Raw genomic sequence first — 20,973 nt, forward strand, 5'->3', positions numbered from 1 at the left:
TATGCGCTTGAAAACCCATTCTCCGTATCCAGTCACAATGCGATGCAGAAATCCCTTCCATCTTTGCCTTGCAAGTAGCTGTTCACAAGCAAACAAACGACGTTCAACATCTCTCGGCTTCAACTCGTACGGTACCCAATATCCTTGTTTCCGAATCATTCCCATTACTATCAGGCGTTTTGAAATGACTTGTTGCGTCACTCCTAATGCCAATTCTTGTTGCGCTTGACACGAGTCTTGATCAAGTAATGCCTTCAATTCTGCATCTTCGAAAACTTTCACTCTTCATCGCCATTCTGGTCTTCCACGTCAAAATTACCATTCTTGAAGCGTTGAAACCACTCTTGGCATGCTATTTGGTTTTTTGGTATTTAAGAGCATTCGATAAGCCTCAGTCGCAGTTTTCTTCATATTAAAGCAGAAAATAAAACTTCCCGCAAATGACGAAAATTTGGCTCGTAAGCTGACATGTTTAATCGAGAATAACTTTATGATGTAGACACAAATAGACCAATATTCCGATGGCGTTATGTTTACAAATACCTAAGCTTATTGTATGACATCTACGATCAATTTTTTTCGACTACCACTACCGCTACAGCTACAGCCATCTTTTGCAAAACGGCGGAAGCAAAGTTGTACACCTAATAACTAGGAGTACCTACTTCGAAAAGCTGACTTAACTGAAATAAAGTTTTTTCAGAAACCAAACAAATTTCAGATATCACTGTATTTATAATATAGGAAATGATGATGAAGCTTTTATTTACAGTTCAATGTAGTTAGCTTTACAGTATTCTCATGTGAGTAGGTACATATACGATTATTATTATAGGTAGGTACCGAAGTTAGTGTATAATATTAATAAAAATAAAGACTTATACACATTATCAGTTGAAATAACCCGTTTCCTATATCAATTCAATAAAAAAAAAGAATTGAAATAAAAGGCGAAATTTGAATAATTAAATGAATATCGATAAAAAAGTTCTACCACTTGTTGTGGCACTATACTTTATCGTTCTTCGCTCCTAAAAAGTTAGCACTCCACACTATGTGTCTTGAGGAGCTTTAATGTAGTTATGTGCAAAAAATGCCGTATATAAAAAAGGAGAAATTCTTATGGAAGCACTGATATCAGAAACCGAATACCCATACAAAATTCCATCAAAATCGAACTGGTAGATTGCAAAATATTGACATGTAGGATATTTCACGTTTGTGCATGACTAAGATGTTTATTTTATTAATTAAATTATTTTTATAAATTATTTAATTATTCTTATAAATTAAATATTTGAAAGAGCTAAAATTCTATCCAAATATAAATACTTGATATGATCGAATTGTAAAAAAATTTGAAAACACGAAATATTGTCCAGTATATCACGTTTCGGCAGGAACAAGGAATACTGTATACAAGAAACAAATAATGTTTCCTAGATCTAGTAATTAATCACCCAAAGATCAAAGCAATTTTCATCAATATCGGATCAGTTTCATGTTGAATTCCAGAAATCTGTTACAAGAATATGCGAACACACAGATTTTGACAAGAAATATTTTTTTAGTAGTAAAATAATAAAATTTCAGAGAGCCAATTTTTTTCAATCAAAAAGGAGCTCTCAATTGAGGAAATTGAAAATACAAACAGGAGTCAATTTTTTTAAATCGAATAGGTGCTCTTAACTACAGTAATGAAAATACAAATAGATACTAAAATGCACCTTTAAGAACTACGTCGTCTTTTTACTATATACTTATAAAGCGTCATACTTTTAAACTATTCAGGCTTTTTTTTGAAGAAATCGACAAAACGTCCCTTGATAAATTTGACGTGGTAATTTTAAGTTTAAAAATTCTCTTTCGAATGAAATTGAAAAGATACCTGAGAGGAATAATAGACTCTCCTTCAGATAAATAAGGCAGAGCGGCAAAATTTTATTTTGCCGTGGCGCCAAAATGTCTGGTGGCAGTCCTGTTTCAGTTGAAGTTTTCGCCAAATTCTCAAAGAGCATGTACATTTTTATTTGAGGAGCAAATTCCTAATCCCTAGAGACTATCCAATCAATTAGACGGGATGAGTATTGAAATATCAATCATTTGGATCTGTCAGTAGAGAAAATAAAAAATGTCGAAAATCTAAAAGATTTTTGCTGAAATTATGCAACCCAAGTTCTTTTTGCGAATATTTGCCCTTGAAATTTCACTAACCTACTTATTCGAAGACTTATAATGGTATCTAGATATATCCCGAAGTTTAATTATATTTCCATTTGTTCGTTTGAAATCGCATTCTGGATACCGCAATGTTATAAATATAAATTCAATTCTTGGTTTGTGATTCATCAAGGCCAAACAGCTAATTGTCCTCTATTGCCGGTACAATCTAACCAGACTCCTTTTGGATGATCTCATGATATCTATCCATTATGTTATTAGTCCCTCCTACTCTTCTATGAAAGCGAGAGCTGTTACCTCCATCATAACTATACATTGTAGTATGAAATGATTTTATGAGGCGAATACGCTATTTTTACATATTATGTGAAAGTCTGTTAACAAAAATTGTTATACTATTTGATAATCGATAAATAATCGATTCTGTTTTACGCCATAATATTACTATTTATATGGCAAGTTTAAAGAGTGTTTTTGAAGTGAATCGTAAGGTGTTATCTTCAGATAATATTTGATCTGATTATCACTGATGTTTATATGTGGAGGTAAAATTGATCAGTGTTTTCGAAAACAGTGAGAGTTTCGGTGAGTAGATATAGGTATGAGGAAATATGCTAATTCAGACGTCCTTGGATATATATTTATATGCAGTTATTGTCCTATACATAAACGAGATCTCAAAATCTCCTGTCTTTTCTCATATTTTTTTTTAATTTTCTATGCTTCTCATGATGCTGTACACATGAAATTTTGCAAAGCTATAATCATAAGTAATATCATAAGGGCATCTAATTTTTCCGATGAAAATAATAATAATAATAATAATAATAGTTTATTGATCCTTTTAGACAAACAAGGTATGTATAGGACAGGTCACAAATGCAAAAATAATAACAATTCAGACATTTTCGAAGCTATCATTATAGTACTCATTAACACTATAAAAACACTTCTTGAGAAGTAAAGACTTAACAACTTTCTTAAATTTAAACAAATTGAGCGACTTAATGTTACTAGGTAGATGGTTAAATAACTTAATACACTGGTACTTAGGTGACATTTCAAATTTTGATGTCTTATGTTTGGGAATTGACAATATTTTCTTATTCCTAGTGTTATGGGAATGAAAGCTTGACAATTTTACAAAACTTTCCTCATTTTCCTTTGCAAAAACCAAACATCTCAATATGAAAATGGAAGCCAGTGTCAATATCCTATTTTCTAAGAAAACTGGTCTACAAGAGGAACGTGGAGATACGTTGAATATCATACGTAAAATTCTTTTTTGTATAATAAATACTCTATCAGTTTCTGTTGAATTACCCCATACCATGATATTATACGATAGGTGACTAAATACTAAACTATAATATACATTCATAAGTGAGCACAAGGGAAGTAGATACCTGACTCGACTTAAAGCATAATAAGAACTGTACAGCTTTTTACATACTTCATCAACGTGTGAATTCCACTTTAAGTGCCTATCGATGTAGATACCTAGGAACTTCGTGCAGTTCTTTGATGCAATAATAGAATCTGAATGTCGAATTACAAGGGTACTATCATTATTCGAAATCGAGAAGTAAACGCATTCAGTCTTGTTCACATTTATCATGATAGCATTAACATAGCACCATTCAACGAAGCAATGAACCAATAAATCGCACAACCCCTGTAGCTCCTCCAAAGTATCCGCAGTAACGGCTAATGAAAAATCATCAGCAAACAAGATTGCTCTTAGTATCTTCATCAGATCTGGACAAGTTTCAGACTTATTAATAAACAATCTCAACAAATTCTCAGGCAGATCGTTGATAAATATCAAAAACAAGAGCGGTCCCAAGACAGAGCCCTGAGGCACACCTAACTTCAAATTATGTTTACTGGATGAAGAATCTTGAACTCTGACGGATGCAACTCTGCCCTCAAGATAATACATTACAAAACGTAATGATTCAACAAAAATTTGCTGGTGGCAACTAAAATCTGAGTCGAAGACGAAGATTGCACTGCACGAATGCTTTTTGTTGAAAAAATTTACTGTGCAATGTGTCTTTTCGATTTTTTACAGGAGAAATTGAATGTACGAATGGTTTTTGACAAGACTATTTTATCAGACCATAATGACTTTGAGATATTTTAATTTTTCATGTCAACAGCTGTTAACTTTTGCTGCCGGTAAATTCGAAAAAACTGCTGACAGGTGCTGTCATACAATTTTTCCATCTAGAAACCATTTTTAGTCGTAATTCAAAATTGAGGGTTTGTGATTGGGAATTGAGACGATGGAAATAGTCCCGGAAATATTGGGTTATTTCTGTATTTTTTAAGGTTCTGATAATGTTATCAGCTCGAAATTTGCAATGAGCTTCAAACTGTTATTTCATATCTTCACCCGAAATATCCACTTTGTGGGTGTTTTCCATATTCTTCTCAAATTGAGTTTGAAACTGACCTTTTAAATCTGAATGTAAATTTTCTTCTCGATCGAATTTGCAATTTTGAAATTATCCAGAGAACAAAATTTCGAGTGGCCATATTTACAGAAACCCAGGTTGGATTTTCCGCATAAACCAACACAACCTAAACATTTCAAGGTTCTATGTCTTTTCGTTTGAGAGTTATATTGTTTACGGCCGGACTGAATCGAATTCGAGGGCAGATTTTTCATTAGTGAATTGAACCTCAAATTCGAAAATTATAGACTTTGCGACGAAATTAAGGAGCTATCTGTTCTGAGAAAGAAGCTCTAACAAAAACAAAATTGCAAAAATATTATCTGCTGTTAATAAATACAATGGTTGACAATTGTTTTTTAAAGTTTGGTAATTAAATATTGATGACTTAAATAAACAAATATACAAAGTATAAAATGATGATTCATTCAATATCCGCAATTTTTAAGGAAGAAAGCAACAATTGTTTTGGCCCTGCATAATTCAACGAAATACCCAACAATGTTTGGATAATTCCAACCAATTACTTCACTTATGATAGCAAAAAAGAAACGGATGTTATGAAAGACTGATAAGGTTTTTGATGATAGTATACAGAATGTCCCAATAAAAAGATGCTTTGAAAGTCCTTGAGTTTCCGTTTCCAAATGTCCGACTCGAATTTCTCAGGTCAGTATTATGGCAAGAAAATAAATTTTCGCTTCTGATTCTGATATTTATTGTGTACATAAAATAAGATTATTTGTCCTTAAAATAACACGCTTTACGGCTATTTGACGTCCATTTTGTGACAATAATAATAAATACAAACATAAGTTTGTATTATAACTTCAAAATTAATGTCAATAGAAATAAATGATTACACCAATGGATTTCACAGAAAAAAGTGCCTGTACGATGATTTGGTTTCATGTTGATAGCACCGAGAATAAAGAAGATATGAAAAATTTTCTTTTCACGTAATTTTTAAATTTTTTTCCATAGCTTGAAACCAGTTGAACTTACGAAAATGTGGTGCCACTAAATTAACTCTATCAAAAATTGAGCCCGAAAATGAGCCATTAATTTTTTTTTGCTAGCTCCAAGGGGTTCTGCAATTTACTCACTAGACAACGAATTTGACACACAGGATACATCAGAATCTCAGTTATTTTATCACCAGAGCCTCTGTTTTTGATTGAATCGATCAACTGTAATTCTATTGAATTGGGATAATGAAACACCGGATTTCTTAACTAATATATTGAATTTGGCTGTACAAGTTATGTGTTTACAAGGTAACAGCTACGAGCGTACTGAATATTGTACCCCGATTTCCTGGGGATGTTAAGCATCGCTTTGGATTTTGCATACCAAAGCGCAATCCAAGTCCCTGATTGGTCCACGTCTTCATTCCTTGCCCTTAGATGTATCTTCAGGATGACCATATGTAGCGCCAATGATGTGGCGCCAAGGATGTTCCTGTTCTATTTTTAGCCCTCGCTGTACCTGCTGGGGTTGGTTTTTCGACCTAAATGCGTATCTCTGAATATTCAACTGCCCGTAAAGTTTGTGTGAAATTCACTTGACGCAACAGCCTCCATAAAACCACAATCAATTCAAATTCATTAGAATTTTTGTTACAACAATATGAGAGGATCAGAAAAAACAATCGTTTTCTTGTCAATAAATTGATCTTAGAAATTCGAGTTGGATGGTGTGAAAAGGAAACTCAAAGATCTTTAAAATCAGGTGACTTCCTTATTCCCTACACAAATTATAGGGGTTGTAGCCAGCGCTCTCTTGTAGAGGGTTGTGTTTTCAAGATTCAAAAGTAGGTATAGCAAAAGATGTCTCCCTACGAACTATTCATGAACGCATCTCAGTAAATTTCGCAAATCATTAAAATATGAGAAATATGGGGGTAGGGTATTAATATATGTTAATAGCCAATAGCTTATTTCAGGGGAACATCAGCCTATATTTTATCGCAATATCTGTCATATTCCAACAGAGCTGAGAGACGTCTCAGACGATTGAATTCAATCGAAGTCAATCCTCAACAGTTGATCTACTGATGAGGATTTTGGGACTAGAAGGGATTCTGTCCGTCCTGCCGCGGTAGAAATGATAACTCTAGCAGAATTGAAATACATATTAAAAACAAGTTTTCTTTTGTAAAATAATGTGATTTAACCAAAAATTCAGCTACGTAGCTTCGACACGGAAAAAAATAATCAAATTTATCTGATATGATAACCCTCTGCAGCAACAGAATATCTTTCGGAGAATTTGTGTTGAATATTTAATTTCTAAGGAGCATCGGAAAACTCCCAAGAAAATTTCCACGTGAATTATAATTATGAAATTCAATTGAGTGTACTTGATGAAGGTTATTTAATTCGATATTTAATTTAAATATCAAAAGATTGACAACATTGTGTCGTTTTCCTTCACAATAATATATCTTTATGATATATTTGGTTTATTTTCGTCTCGAAATACAATTCCAATTCTAAAAATCACAAAATATTGATAACCAACCAAAATATTTCAAAATAACTGAAACTGTACAAATTGAATAAACGGTTAACAAATTGAATAACTGAATTAACATAAAGACATAATACATAATACAATTTTTTCTCATCACAAGTTCAAACAACAAATTACTGAATTCACCACTTGTATATCTACTTCACAATAATATGTGATTATATATGTTGACATTGGTCCGATGAATTGTATTTTTATTTTTTATTCAAAATTAATCTGAAATTTTGCGAAAATTTGTGTGGGTGCAACGAGTAACTTCTGATGTCAGTATTGCTCTTCATTATGTACGTGAATTATCTTGAAACTACTTCAATTTTGAACTATATAGACTAAAATATCATGATTAATATGGGTAAATTATTTTATTCATTATTTTAATTATTTCGCTATCAGAGAAACTTGATTTCATTTATTGCAAATCTCTTAGGAAAATTAAACTACACTCAAATACTTACACATCGCTACATTATGTTATACCGTCTAAAAAATGAAAAATATTACTGAAAATATTATTCAAAAGGTATAATTATAATTATAAGAATGTTCAATCATCTGACGACCTGGCGTGAATAAGTCGACTTGTAATAATTGCTTTTAAGGTCAAATCGCAAGAACCTCCAAGAGTAGAAGAATACTTTATACATCAGACTATGGCACTTTACTTCAACAAAAACAATGAAATACCCGTAAGAAGTGGAGAAATATAATACATCATTTTTATTTATTTCAGAATTGTGAGATATGGAACTTTTTAACACCTTTACGATTTTGGTTTGCACCACCATCCTTCTGATATGGCTTTGGCTGAAAAATAACTATCATTTCTGGAAAAAACGCAATATTGAAAGTGCTCATTACGCATATTTCTGGGGAAGTTTGAAAGAAGTTTTCCTACAAAAAGACACTTTCTCAAATAGCACGCGAAAGATATACAGAGAGTTCAAAGAGAAAGGTGCAAGGCATGTTGGCATTTTCCTTCTGTGGGTTCCTCTGTATATGCCTATTGACATAGAAATAGTGAAATCCATCATGCAAGTAGACTTTCAGCATTTTGTAGACAGGGGAGTTTATGTTAATGAAAAAGCCGATCCTTTGAGCGCCCACTTGTTCAGTTTGGAAGGAAAGAGATGGAAGCTTTTGAGGAATAAATTGAGTCCAACATTCACATCTGGAAAGATGAAAATGATGTTTGAAACTTTGGTGGACTGCACAAAAGGTTTGAAAAAAGTTATGGATGAAGAAATGGGAAAATCAGTGGATATCAAAGACATTCTGGGTAAGTTTTACTTAGACAGCTATTTTTACTCCATGAAAATTTGGTTATTATAGGAATTGCATTCCTAGAGAGTAATGAATATCAATTATTTATACAATAACGGCCAAACAGCGAAAGATAAGACTTTTAATCGCAGTTGACATTTTCGCTTACCGCTAAGGTGTGAAACATCCAATACGGTTGGCTGTTTTTGATTGATTATCTTGTAGATTCTCTTTCTATCTGTACTGTTTCTATAAGCATTTGGAATTCCGCCTGTGATATATAAGATTGTTTTGTTAGTAGCATAACCATATCGGCAGCGATCACCAGTCTGAGGGGGCATGGCCCCTCTAAATAGTTAATTGTCAATTTTGTTTCAACGGAGTGTGGTCTGCAATCAACTAGAAATTTAAAAAAATTCATATGTGGAGTAATAACGAACTGAATGCAGATAAACTTCATGCACAATGAAGAAAAATAATTAATTCAGTCAACCGGCAATTTTTGCATGGATGACCACTAATTTAAAAAAAATTGTTTACGTTATGAGTCTACATGTATATCGTCAATCTTTTGTCACTGATTGTTGTTAGATCTGTGAGTGGCTTCTCTGATATTTCAGATTTGATTTTTGTTTTCGATGTTCGGTAACAATCTCGCCACCTGAAAAGTTCCGCCAGTGTCAGTATATTAAATGGATCCTAATATTTCGTGGTGTTTGCTTAATCCCTAGGTTGTTTTTTTGGTCACGTACCTACCTCTTCACTAGGCGCTTATTTCCTTTATTGTTTGGAAGTATTTTGCTTTCAATTTTCAATACTGTTCTAGGATGATCAACTTTTGCCAAAAGGCGACTAAAGTGCTCTACTTGAGTTATGGAAAGACATATTACAACACCAAAAGAGAAAGTTTGATTGAGAAGACATATGTATTGAGGTTTTATTCATCGATATTCATGCTTTAGATATTTCCATATATAATGAAATCAGAGAATCAACAGGCATCAAAACTACTGTGAGGGTGTGGAAATTTTTGACTATTTAAGGGTTACACTTGTTGTTTTTCGTTATTCTACATTTATATGTTTTATCCTTCTGTTATTAAGTCATTCGGATGTTCAAGATTCAGTTTATCGACCTCGCCTGCGCGAAGGTTGGTCGGCAGTCGACAGTTCTGACTCTTTTTGGTGACATCTTCACATTTGATAATAATAATAATTTGAAATTATGTAATATGGAATAATTTTCAGAATTCGTTCTATCAGGTGACTGGTAGATCTGTATAATCGACAGATGCACCTCGTACATCTATCTAGTTAGTAGATCTACCTAGCTTGCTGATCTATCTAAAACCTAGCTCGCAGATCCACTTAATACGTTGAATATATTTCTATTGATTAGTAATCAATCATTTCGAAACCATTCCTCTTGTGCTGACTTTATTGACGGTTTGAATATTTGTATAGTTGTAAAATTGCTTTCAATATGAGGTATAAGAGTCATTATTTTATTGTTATTTTCATATATTTTGTGACCTCCGATCAAATTTTCTGAAACAATAATTTTTTTGATTGAAGGAAGATTCACAACTGATGTAATAGGAAGCTGTGCTTTTGGTTTGAACTGCAACAGTTTGGAGGACCCCAAAAGTGAATTCAGGGAAAAAGGAAAATCTCTTTTCGAAAAAGAATTCTGGTTGAACATCAAAGAAGTATTGCTCTTTCTTCTACCAAATTTCATGAAGAAACTCAATGTGAAATTGACACCAGATGATGTCAGCAACTTTTTCATGGGTGTGGTTAAAGAAACTGTCGAATATAGAGAAAAAAATAACATATACAGAAAAGATTTCATGCACCTCCTGATACAACTGAAAAATGAAGGGAAGTTAATCGATAACGAGAAGATTGATACTGAAAAAATTACAGAGGAGGAAAACTCAATAACACTCGATGAAATTTGTGCACAAGCTTTCATTTTCTTCGAGGCGGGTTTCGAAACTTCCGCCACAACCATGACTTTTTGTTTGTATGAATTAGCCACGAATAAGGAGATTCAGAAGAGAGCCAGGGATGAAATGAGAAGTGTTCTGAGTAGACATAAAGGAGAGCTGACATATGATGCAGCTATGGAAATGCATTATGTTGAACAAGTTATCAACGGTATGTTATTTAGCTGAATATAAATTTCTTTCCACTTACAACCATGTTTTTTGTCTGTATTTTTTTATTATAAAACCGGGAGTGGTTTCAAATGAGGTTAGAGTCACTTCTGACCAATCTGAAGAATATGAAGAAACTTGAAATGTTTAAACGTGTTGAAAGCATCATCAGAGCCGTAAAAAATTCAAGCAGAATTAAAAAAAAATCGAGAAAAGTACTGATTAAGTAAGCTTTTGAGCGTTCGTTTATTCATGTGCCTATTGAAGAGCACAAAAGTATCATATGTTTCATATGAAATGTGATTTATTAGAATGCCTTTTTTATTGGTTAATTTACCAAGATAATGGCTTCACATGATGTGAGCTTCTTAAAATTTGCCATGAATATTCAGGAGGTTGTTCACATAATTTTTATTTTACAGGGTGAGTCTTCGACTTGTACATATATTTCAACAAAAGATTCCTGAGGTTAAAAGAAACACTTTTTCATGTACCATTTTTTCCAACTCGATTTTTTCTCACTCAGTATAGCGGACATTCTGGAGTTGATCGGACTGTGATGGAATTTTATGTTCGAAAAAGATTCATCACATCAATAAAAAACTATATTCCGATAATCATTTCCTTCGATTCCAACCCATTTGCGAGATATAACAAAAAATTACATTTTTTTTATGGATCAACAGCATATATCTTTTCAACCTAGCTGATTCGGATAAAATGGTGAAGGAAAAGTCTTTCTTTCGATCTCAGGAATCTCCGGTTAAAATATATGGACAAGTCAAAGACTTAACCTGTATAAACTAAACTCTAACCTAGTAGGATCTGTTTTTTACATTTTGCTCAAACATTTTACTCCTTCTGTTGAAGCGACCATCAAATTTTGAATTAAGTTTGAAATTATTGTTTCAAAATCCAATCTGTTATTGAAATATTAGGTCTTTCTTTTTCAATATTTTTTATGGTTCTGGTGGTGTGGTCATCTTAAATTTTCGTAGGAAATTTTCATTTTATATGTATACCCAAAATTTTAACTGTTTAGGTTTTGTGGTCACGGAAATTTTTTTCGAAATTCAAGTATAATATTTTGTATGGAGTTTATAATATTTAACATATAAATACAATTTTTCATTTCTAGCAAATCGGTGATATGAAATTATCATGAAAATGAATTTAGAATGACCAGATTTACGGAAAATGTCGGATTTTGTCCGTTAACTTAACCGCGGAGTTTAAGATGTGAACCTACCCTGAAAATTTAGTTTTAAAGCCTTCCTATTCGAGAGTTATTGTGAAAATTACACACATTGTGACGAAATTATAGATTTTTTTGGACAATGCTCAATGCGATTCAATTATATCCTTTTATTTCAAGTCAATGAAAAATATTTCTTCATTTTCTTGTTGACATTTAGATTATTTTTCACCTGTATCCACATACATTTTTCTTCCAGAAACTCTAAGAAAATATCCTCCACTACCAATATTGAATCGCATTTGTACAAAGGAATACAAAGTCCCAAACACAGACATCGTATTGGAGAAAGGTGTAAGGGTTATGATTCCTGTAATGGGAATACAGAGAGATCCGGAGTATTACCCAGATCCAGACAAATTCGATCCAGAAAGGTTTTCAGAAGAGAACAAGAGAAATATAAAACCATTTACATTTCTTCCATTTGGTGAAGGACCTCGTGTTTGTATTGGTGAGTACTACATATATTGACCAGCAATAATATTTCGTCTCGTAGTGAGGGACTTTCTTATCTATACGTTTGTATTTATCTATGGTCGCTATGGAGCTTTTCTCGGGAGCGGATGGACTGCTGTGCGTAAGCGAATTCTACAAGAATGTAATTCTGCGACTATAGTGCGAAGAAATGTCTCCAAAATTCGGGGTTTTCGTAGCTTAAATGATGTGAAGCATTCGTCCTATTCGGAAGTGGGTAAACATGTTTAGAAACACCGGTTCAACAATAAATAAACCAAATCTAAGACACCAAAGGTCGCATTCGTGATTTCTTTTTTTCCAATCTTGACTTAAATGACCAAAGATTTTTTTCAAAGCCAGCATCTTCAGCTCCTGCTGAACGACCAGGGCCGCTCTGGTCGAAAATTTTATAAGATGCGCGTCATGTGTCTTGGATTCCGGATGAAAAATTATGTTATCGGGTTTCTCAAGGTTGAAAAACTATATTTTTTTGTTATGTTATATTTTGTTCTCTTATAGTGATTTTGATTGTGTTTCTATTTTAAAATGAGTAGTTGGCTTTTTTGGTTTTTTTATGAAATAAGTTTCCTAAATAAAAGTGTTTTTTTCATTTTTTTATTGATGTGCATACTACACAATAAAACTGCTGAGAATTGAGTAGCTTGATAGAATGTACTTGATTTTTAGAGTACTTGATAAATGAATACTTGACTTCACATTGAAAAACTACTACTTGAATTCAACTTGACTTGATTTCAACGCAAGCCAAGTCGAATACCTTGAATATCAAGTCAAGCCGTGAAACTCTATTCATGTTAGTAAATCAACTTCTCTGACACAGTTAAAATTTTAGTGTTAAATTGATTAAGTATCTTTACGTTGAGAGGGATTATCACCACTTGATTTTTCGCGTATCAGTCAAATATTAGCTAACTATTCATTTCCCCTTTGACTCTCCTGCGATGACTAAAGTCAGTTTTACATTAACTTTATCTTATTTTTCTTTGGGAAGCATATAAGTAATCGGCAGCACTGTATGAAGTTGGATTATTTTTTAATTAAAAGTTATAGTTTTAGCTCTTTTGTAATGAGTTTTTTTTAATTGAAAAAATAAAAAATATTGTCTTTCTGCAATGAAGATTATTGTTCACAGAAATCATGTGAAAACACCATAAAAATCGGTGAATGTAAAAGGAAAAATCAATAATTTTGTTTTGAACTGAGCAGTCACGTAGTTCTATTCTCTCTCAAAGCGAGACTAGACATTTGGACAATATTATTTTTGAGAAATAAATTCGCAAATAGTGAATTTTCATAATAAATACATACTTTTTGACAAACGGTTAATTTTTTAAATAATTAGCTCATTTATTAGGTAACTAGTTTAGTTTAGGTTGATTTTTTTAATTCGTTCTTTTACATATAAAGGTTCCTTTGATACACACATTATATCGCTTTATGAAAAAGCACCATCATAGAATAACATTTCATATAGGATAACAAGCTTCGTGCAAAAATTCGTGTTGATTACATAGTCAAAACCACAGAAAATTTAAAAAGCTCCAGACTTCGCGTCAGTGTTTTTCTAATCATTTTAAGTTCCATTATGAATTTCAAACTGCACATGATCGGTCAATACTATTTTCGACTGAACATTTATAAATGGCAGACATTTCGGCGAATATGATAACATCTTGTTTCTTGAAATAAGCGAGTGAAGACTTTTTATAAAAAATCTTATAACCTTAGATAACCTCTGAGGTATAAATTCTTCTTTGATCCTATTTGGTTTAGTAATAACCTTTGCCAACAATCTATCGAAACTGGTCTTTTTATTCTTGTGAAAAATTCTGATAGTAAATACATAGTGAGAAGTTCGTGAATTGTTTTAATAACAATTATTATCAGTTAGTTAGCCAAGGATTATCAGCCAGTTCGCGAAATACAGATTATCAGTTGGTACGCGACCTATCAATCTTCAGTTGATTCGCGAAACTTGAGGCGATCTGAAATTCTCGTCCTGATTTTCCGAGTTGTGCAGGTTGAAAATAACCGCAGAATCAATCGTTTTCAATCCAGCTGTTTGTTTCTCCTACTAAACTATTTTTTTCCTGGTATTAATTAAGTTTGGTCTGATGTTCTAGGTACTCGATTCGGCATGATGCAGACTAAAGTTGGACTAACAGCTCTCCTTTTAAATTATGATTTCGACGTGAGTGAAGATACGAAAGAGCCCATCGAATTCGATCCCAAATCATTCATTTTATTGACTAAAGGTGATATTTGGTTGAAGTATCGACGTATTGATACAACGGAAACTGAGCTATGAATGGTACATCTTATTAGGTTTGGCATCTTTAAGTTTTGTTTCTTTCAGTAGAATTTTTTTCAAATATCTGTGATTTTATACTAGCTAGGTGTTTTTTTTTAGAGGTAAACTAGATATCATGTTATATTTAGTATAGAAATTAATTTTTCATTATTACCTTCATATTTTGAGAGCCTTGATGAAGTTTTTTTTTATGATTATTATAAACAATACAATTACAATAACTGTTTTTAATATACCTAATTGGGATGAAGATATTATTTAGATCTCTATTCAGTAAGCCTTGCATTATTTTCATGTACCTATACAATTATTTACTATTATTATACCGAAATCAGTAGATAATACTCATAAATATGAAAATGATCACACATAATTAATTGAAGTGATTGTTATGATTTTTAAGAGAAAATGTGTAATAACTGATTAGGCCCGCGATTTATTCAGTGTTGAAGTGTTAAATAATTTAGTTCAATTTTGCAACATGCTTATGGTACTTGGATTGAATAAACGTACCTGCATAGTTGTGAAAGTCATTTACAAGATGTATTGTTCAATACTTAATTTTCAGATATGTATCAATTTACTTTGTATTCAATAAATACTATTCCCATTACTTCTTCATAACGATTGATTGGACAGTCCTAAAAATTAGAGACTTTCCAATCACTAGTCCAACTGACAGCATTAACATATGGAGGGTAGAGACAAAAAGAATAATCTATTATGATAGAAGTCTTGAGTAAGTGTCCAGTGAAAAAGGATGAATAGGAGGCACTAGTGTAGCTAAAGGGAAACCAATACAAGAAGAAGAAACTTACTTTCATCCTTGTTTACTTCTTGCTTTATCTCTATCAGTACTTTATAACGTTCCCCATGAAATTTACCCTCTTGCTACACTATCACCACCAATTTAGTCCAGTTCAACGGACTTATCTTTACATTCCATAGAATTAACCCTTTAGATATAACTCTCAAATTTATTTTGAAACAGTCATCAATGAATCCTCTAGCTGAATCGAGATTTGATCTTTCTATTAAATGCCGAAACAAATAGGATTGTATCTTGAGAATTAATTGTAGATTTTAGTGGAATGAAGTAGATGGCTTAAACGAGTTTGCCAGAGTGAATTCGAATCCAAGGAAAAAATTTCTTGGCAAGGAGTTACAAAAGATCTCGTTCGTTCCATTATCAACTACTGAATAATGGAAGAGCGTATATGCAATAATTTTGTTGAGGTTATTTTCGAAGAATGTTGAATTTTCAATTGAAAATAGTCTTAAATAATTGTCACTCCCCGATATGGGTACATTCTTTTCTTAGATCATGAAAAAATTTATAGTTTCTCCACTGAAACTTTCGAACCTAACTATAGATTGCCGTGCAATTTTAAGATGTCTCTTTTGAAGGTTACGAATAAGAAAATAATGGATTTCTTATTAGTGGCTCCATCTAATATATCAGGCCTAGGACTTATTGGGTGCTGATATTTGGCAAATATTTCAGAGTGATTTTTCGTTTCTGCGGTACATGATCTTCCTTATGATCTCTCCTGGCTGGGGGTCTCTGCTATACATGACACGTCACTCAATAAATCCCGGGCATGACGCACAGATGGCACCGCCAGTTCCATATCATTTTTTCCCGTTAATACCAAGCTTCAAAAGATGCTTGTCAAAATTTCGAAACAGAGTTGAGTCTGGATAAAGATATTGAATATTTAAGTGACGCTTCATAAAAACGAGTTTCGTGTGTCACGAGTGAGAAAAGGACTTTCTCCCCATGTTGCACACTATACTTTTCCTACAACTGCACAAATTTAAATAATTCAAGTACCTAATGTACAATTAAAAAATAATGGCCTTCGTTGACAGTATCTGTTCATTTATTGCGTTGCCAAAGAAACGATTTCTCAAAAGCCCAAAATCATTGGTCTACCAAGCGGGGCGTGGGCAAGTGCCGTAGAAATAATATTTCCCACAGTATGAGAAATACATAATTTTGAAATTGAGTAAGCTATGAAAAATACGCTACTTTTCATAGCAGTTGTAGGGAATAGTATATTGTGCAACAAGTGGGGAAAGTCCAACTTTTCTCGCGAGTGTGGAAGGCGAGTGCCGCAAACACATGAGCGAGAAGAGGACTTTCTCCACATGTTGCACACTATACTTTTCCTACAATCGTACAAATTTCAATAATTCAATTAATGGACTTGATTCAAATCAAAATGGCCTTCGTTGACAGTATGTGCTAATTTATTGCGTTTCCATAGAAACGACTCAAAAGCCCAATTTCATTGGCGAGGTGTGGGCAAAGTGCCGTGATGAATAATATTTCCCACAGTATGAGCAATACATAGTTTTGAAATTGAATGAGCTATGAAGAAAACGCTACTTTTCATAGCAGTTGTAGGAAAACATTGTTTTTTGATGGAAAAAAATACTGTGTCAGCAACGCTATGGCTTGAGGAATGTTATTCAGACTCTGCTCCATCGAGAACAACGGTTTGAAGGAGGCATGAAAACTTCAAATTTCGTCGAAGAATCACCGCTGAACACTATGCTCTTCAGAATTTGGTAGTGGCTTCAGAAAATATCAATAACTCCTCGAAATGGTTTTAAGTGATCGTAAATTGAAAATGCGTGAGATAGCTGTGAAGTTGCTGATATCAGAAAGCAGTGTATCCACTATTTTACGTAAACATTTTACCATGAAAGAGCTTTGCTCGGAAACGGTGCTGCAAAATTGTTATTTTATTATAACAATTTTAAACACTTCCTAAAATTCAAAAATGAATCAGAACCATAGAAAATTATAAGGAAAAAGGAATACCAAATATTTATGTGGCCCAATCGAGATTCTGGAGCGTATATAAGGAAAAATCATATCAAGCTTTTCGGAAATTTGTTGTAGATAGCGTCATCCGAACCACAGAAAACTCTAGCAGAATAAAGAACACAATTATCCAATAATTTCGTTATAACAGATCCGGCCTAGTTGAGATTGTACGCGTGAATGAAAAATAATACTTTTAAGCTTCATGCAAAATTTCAAGTTGGCCGCTTCATCAGAATCATAGGAAGATCGAGAAGAATATCTAAAAAAATAGGAAAGGACTGCCGTGAAGACAGGATCATTTAAGCGCTCTTTTATTCATGCGTCCTTTAAAACCACGTAACTGTCTTTATGTGGTCTCCAAAAACAATTGGTTTATGGTTGTATGAACGCACAAATGCTCTTATTTTGGCATTGTAATTGGATTAACCATCAATTAGTGACATGTTTCTTATATTTTCGGGGTAATACAAATTTGAGTCAGAGGCAGTTCAACTCTGTCAAGGTGTAACTTACCAAAATTTCTTAAAAAAATAGTCACAAATTGTATGAAATTGCGTCATCCAACAAAAGTGTGACAACTTTGAACTCTCAAAGTTCTGAAATCAGGATAATGGTATCGAATAATAATAAACTTAAATTTTGTAAATAGGCGAATAGGAAGTTTCAATAATTATGTGATAATGATATCATTGATATTACAATCTTTCATTAAGATATTTCTTAGTATTTAAGCAGAAGCATTGTACACCCGAATCCAGTCCTTTGCGTGGAATACTTCTTCTGTTGAACACTCAGAATTGTTACTTATGCTGCGCTGTGCACAGAATTGTGAAGTATCTCCACTTAGCATCAGAACAGAAGTTTATTTTCTGCCAAACCAACGAAGGGATTACTGCAGTGTATGTAACTAAACGATTGCCTTGTAAGTTTTCCAGAAAATTTTTTCTCCTCTTAAATGATGAATGGATATCGAAAGCCACAGATTTAATTTTTTTAATGGTTCGAATTTTTTGAAAAGGAATAAATCTTAGTAGATTCATTGAAGAGAATAATTACAAAAAATATTGTACAAGTTGAAAAAGTACTTTTAACTAATGTTCCACTTACTTATTCACTTGAAAATATTAATGTAGGCCGCCTTGGCGTTTTACAGATTCTCATTTATGGATTATTTTTACAATATTACTCAATGGGCAGAATTGAAGTTGAGTTTTGATAAATTTTTATAATTCATAACGATACTACCAACCTTGAAAAAAAAATTACATGCATTTTTATAGTGTTATTAGATATATTCTGATTTGCCAAAGCTTTTTCATGTTCAGTTGAAATTTCATCATCAATGAAGCAAGCTTTACTTTAATAGCTTCGGCTTAATATGTTGTCCTTTTAACCTTCATAATCATTCAGAAAAATGAAATGTTCATAGTTTACGTATACGTTTGCTAATATATGCAGAATACTAATCCTTTATGTCTTATGCCTATGATTAGCTTTCCTCGAAAATTATAGAAAGTATTTGTATAGAATTTCATACAAAATTGATTTTCATAATGTAGTGATCTGTTCAGATAGACAAATATTGAAGATCAGAATAAAAAAAATGATAATTCTAGATTTTAAGAGTTCAAAGTATAGAATTGAAAATTTGTTGTTTTTATATTCGAAGATACTCAATTGAATATTTCTTACCACCAAATATTGGACAGTTGCGGAATCAAAATTTTTAATATTTTATTCGGATTGAATAACTCAATTATATTGAGTAACTATATGATATTTTTTCAAAATAATAACTTCTACTGTGGAATTGTGTGAAATTTAATTTTGTGGACCTGCTTCATAACCCACAAAAATTGTTTTCGATTGCGAATAGGAAGAAACTTCAAATGTTTTCAATTAAATTCTATAGAGCTACTAAAACCCAATTTATAAATGATAAATGAAAAAAATTATTAACTTTTTAGTTGATTCTTTTCAATCATGAATCGAAAAAGAATTAGCATTCTATATATACACTGTTTATGGTTTGAAATATGATGAACAAAATATCTGTGTACCTAGAGCTTTTCTCAGGAACTAGCGTTTCTCATGCCATTCGATTCAAAATCTGTAGTCATCTGTTAGATATCGTGAATTGAGAGTGAACAAATCATAAAAGCGGAAAATGGAAATGAAAAATTAATATTCCACAAACAATTCAAAACTTTTCAATAACACTATTATTGATATTGAATTGAATATTTTTATTCTAACAGTGTTTGAATTATTATTTTTTGAATATGAGATTTTGAAATCAACACATTTTGCCTAATTTCATAATATTTATATTTGACTATGAAGAGCTAAGAACTATCAAATCATTTTGAATATCCCAAAATATTCATTCGAAGGGTAATCCGCATAAAATTCTCTGAAAATCTTAAACATGCTTCCAATTTTTTCCTTTATGATATCCACTTTCCGAAATCTATATTTTTTGGATTCGATTCCTTGCTTTTAGGTCATTATTTAGCGATCGTGTTATTGAGCTTTGAATAGGGAAGACTTTTCTCAATCAATATTTACATTCTATGATTTTGTCCAAGTTTGAAATTCTTCACAGAAGTTTCATCAGTTGATATTAATGATAAATGAATAAATAAAGTACCAGTTTGGTTTTTCCTTCAGATAACTCCGTTGTTTTGGCGAACAACTGCAAAGTGAACCTAGCAACAACCCCCACAGAATAAAAAATAATAATTACTGGAATTCATTATCAGTATTCACTAATCCCTATGGACCATCTGCAGAGATAACCTTTCGACATTAGATGAGTTGACATAATTAACCTTGATAACGCAAAATTTTAATTTATGAGATTCTTTATCTGAACACGCCAAATTTATCTATGTCAAAGATATAACCGCCTAAATAGTGCTGAAAAAGATGTGTGATTATACTCAACTCAACACGCATTACCTTGATTGCAGCATTGATTTTATCACGCATCTGAATAATAACAAACATCGTTCAAGTCTGGTTGATTATTTTTGACAGAAAAAAATTAAGCAACGTTAGAAATGTGAGAGTGTTTTTTTTGGCATTGATATTATTCTGTGCTATGCGAAGTGTAACAAAGTAGAATATCTCATTTCATTCACATATACTTGAATTTAATGATAAGATGGGTAATTATCATATCTTAGCTTTGAGTCTGTTAGTAACAGCTGATTCGCTATTTAGCATTCAATTTGATAGGATGCAGCATGAAAATATCGCAAATATGAGTTCTTTGAAAATTTTAATTTCGTGCTTTTCTAGGGAATAAAGAGATTTATCAACTTGCTCAAATGTCTTTCATTCCAGAATTTTAACCTGAATTAGTCGACAATGAGTGGGTTACTGTTACCGACGAAAACAATATTTCAGATCAGTAGTTTGTTGAAAAGTTAATACTTACGACAATTCTCTTAAGAAATAAAACCATAATAACGAAATCAAATATAAAAAATTAATTAC

At 32.4% G+C, this 20,973-nt stretch overlaps 1 protein-coding gene across 1 annotated transcript in view; it reads left to right on the plus strand.

Annotated features, from left to right (window-relative positions):
- Positions 1-2,459: 2,459 nt before the first annotated feature.
- The window catches only part of LOC123673878, a 40,378-nt gene continuing 21,864 nt past the window's right edge, over positions 2,460-20,973 (plus strand). The window contains exons 1-6 of the mRNA XM_045608614.1: positions 2,460-2,766; positions 7,906-8,451; positions 10,010-10,594; positions 12,048-12,299; positions 14,449-14,630; positions 18,387-18,394. Of these exons, the coding sequence (XP_045464570.1) occupies positions 7,917-8,451; positions 10,010-10,594; positions 12,048-12,299; positions 14,449-14,630; positions 18,387-18,394 (1,562 nt within the window). The 5' untranslated portion in view covers positions 2,460-2,766; positions 7,906-7,916. The remainder of the gene's footprint in view (positions 2,767-7,905; positions 8,452-10,009; positions 10,595-12,047; positions 12,300-14,448; positions 14,631-18,386; positions 18,395-20,973) is intronic.

Source organism: Harmonia axyridis, chromosome 1 (assembly GCF_914767665.1).
Source record: "Harmonia axyridis chromosome 1, icHarAxyr1.1, whole genome shotgun sequence".
Taxonomy (NCBI): Eukaryota; Metazoa; Arthropoda; class Insecta; order Coleoptera; family Coccinellidae; genus Harmonia; species Harmonia axyridis.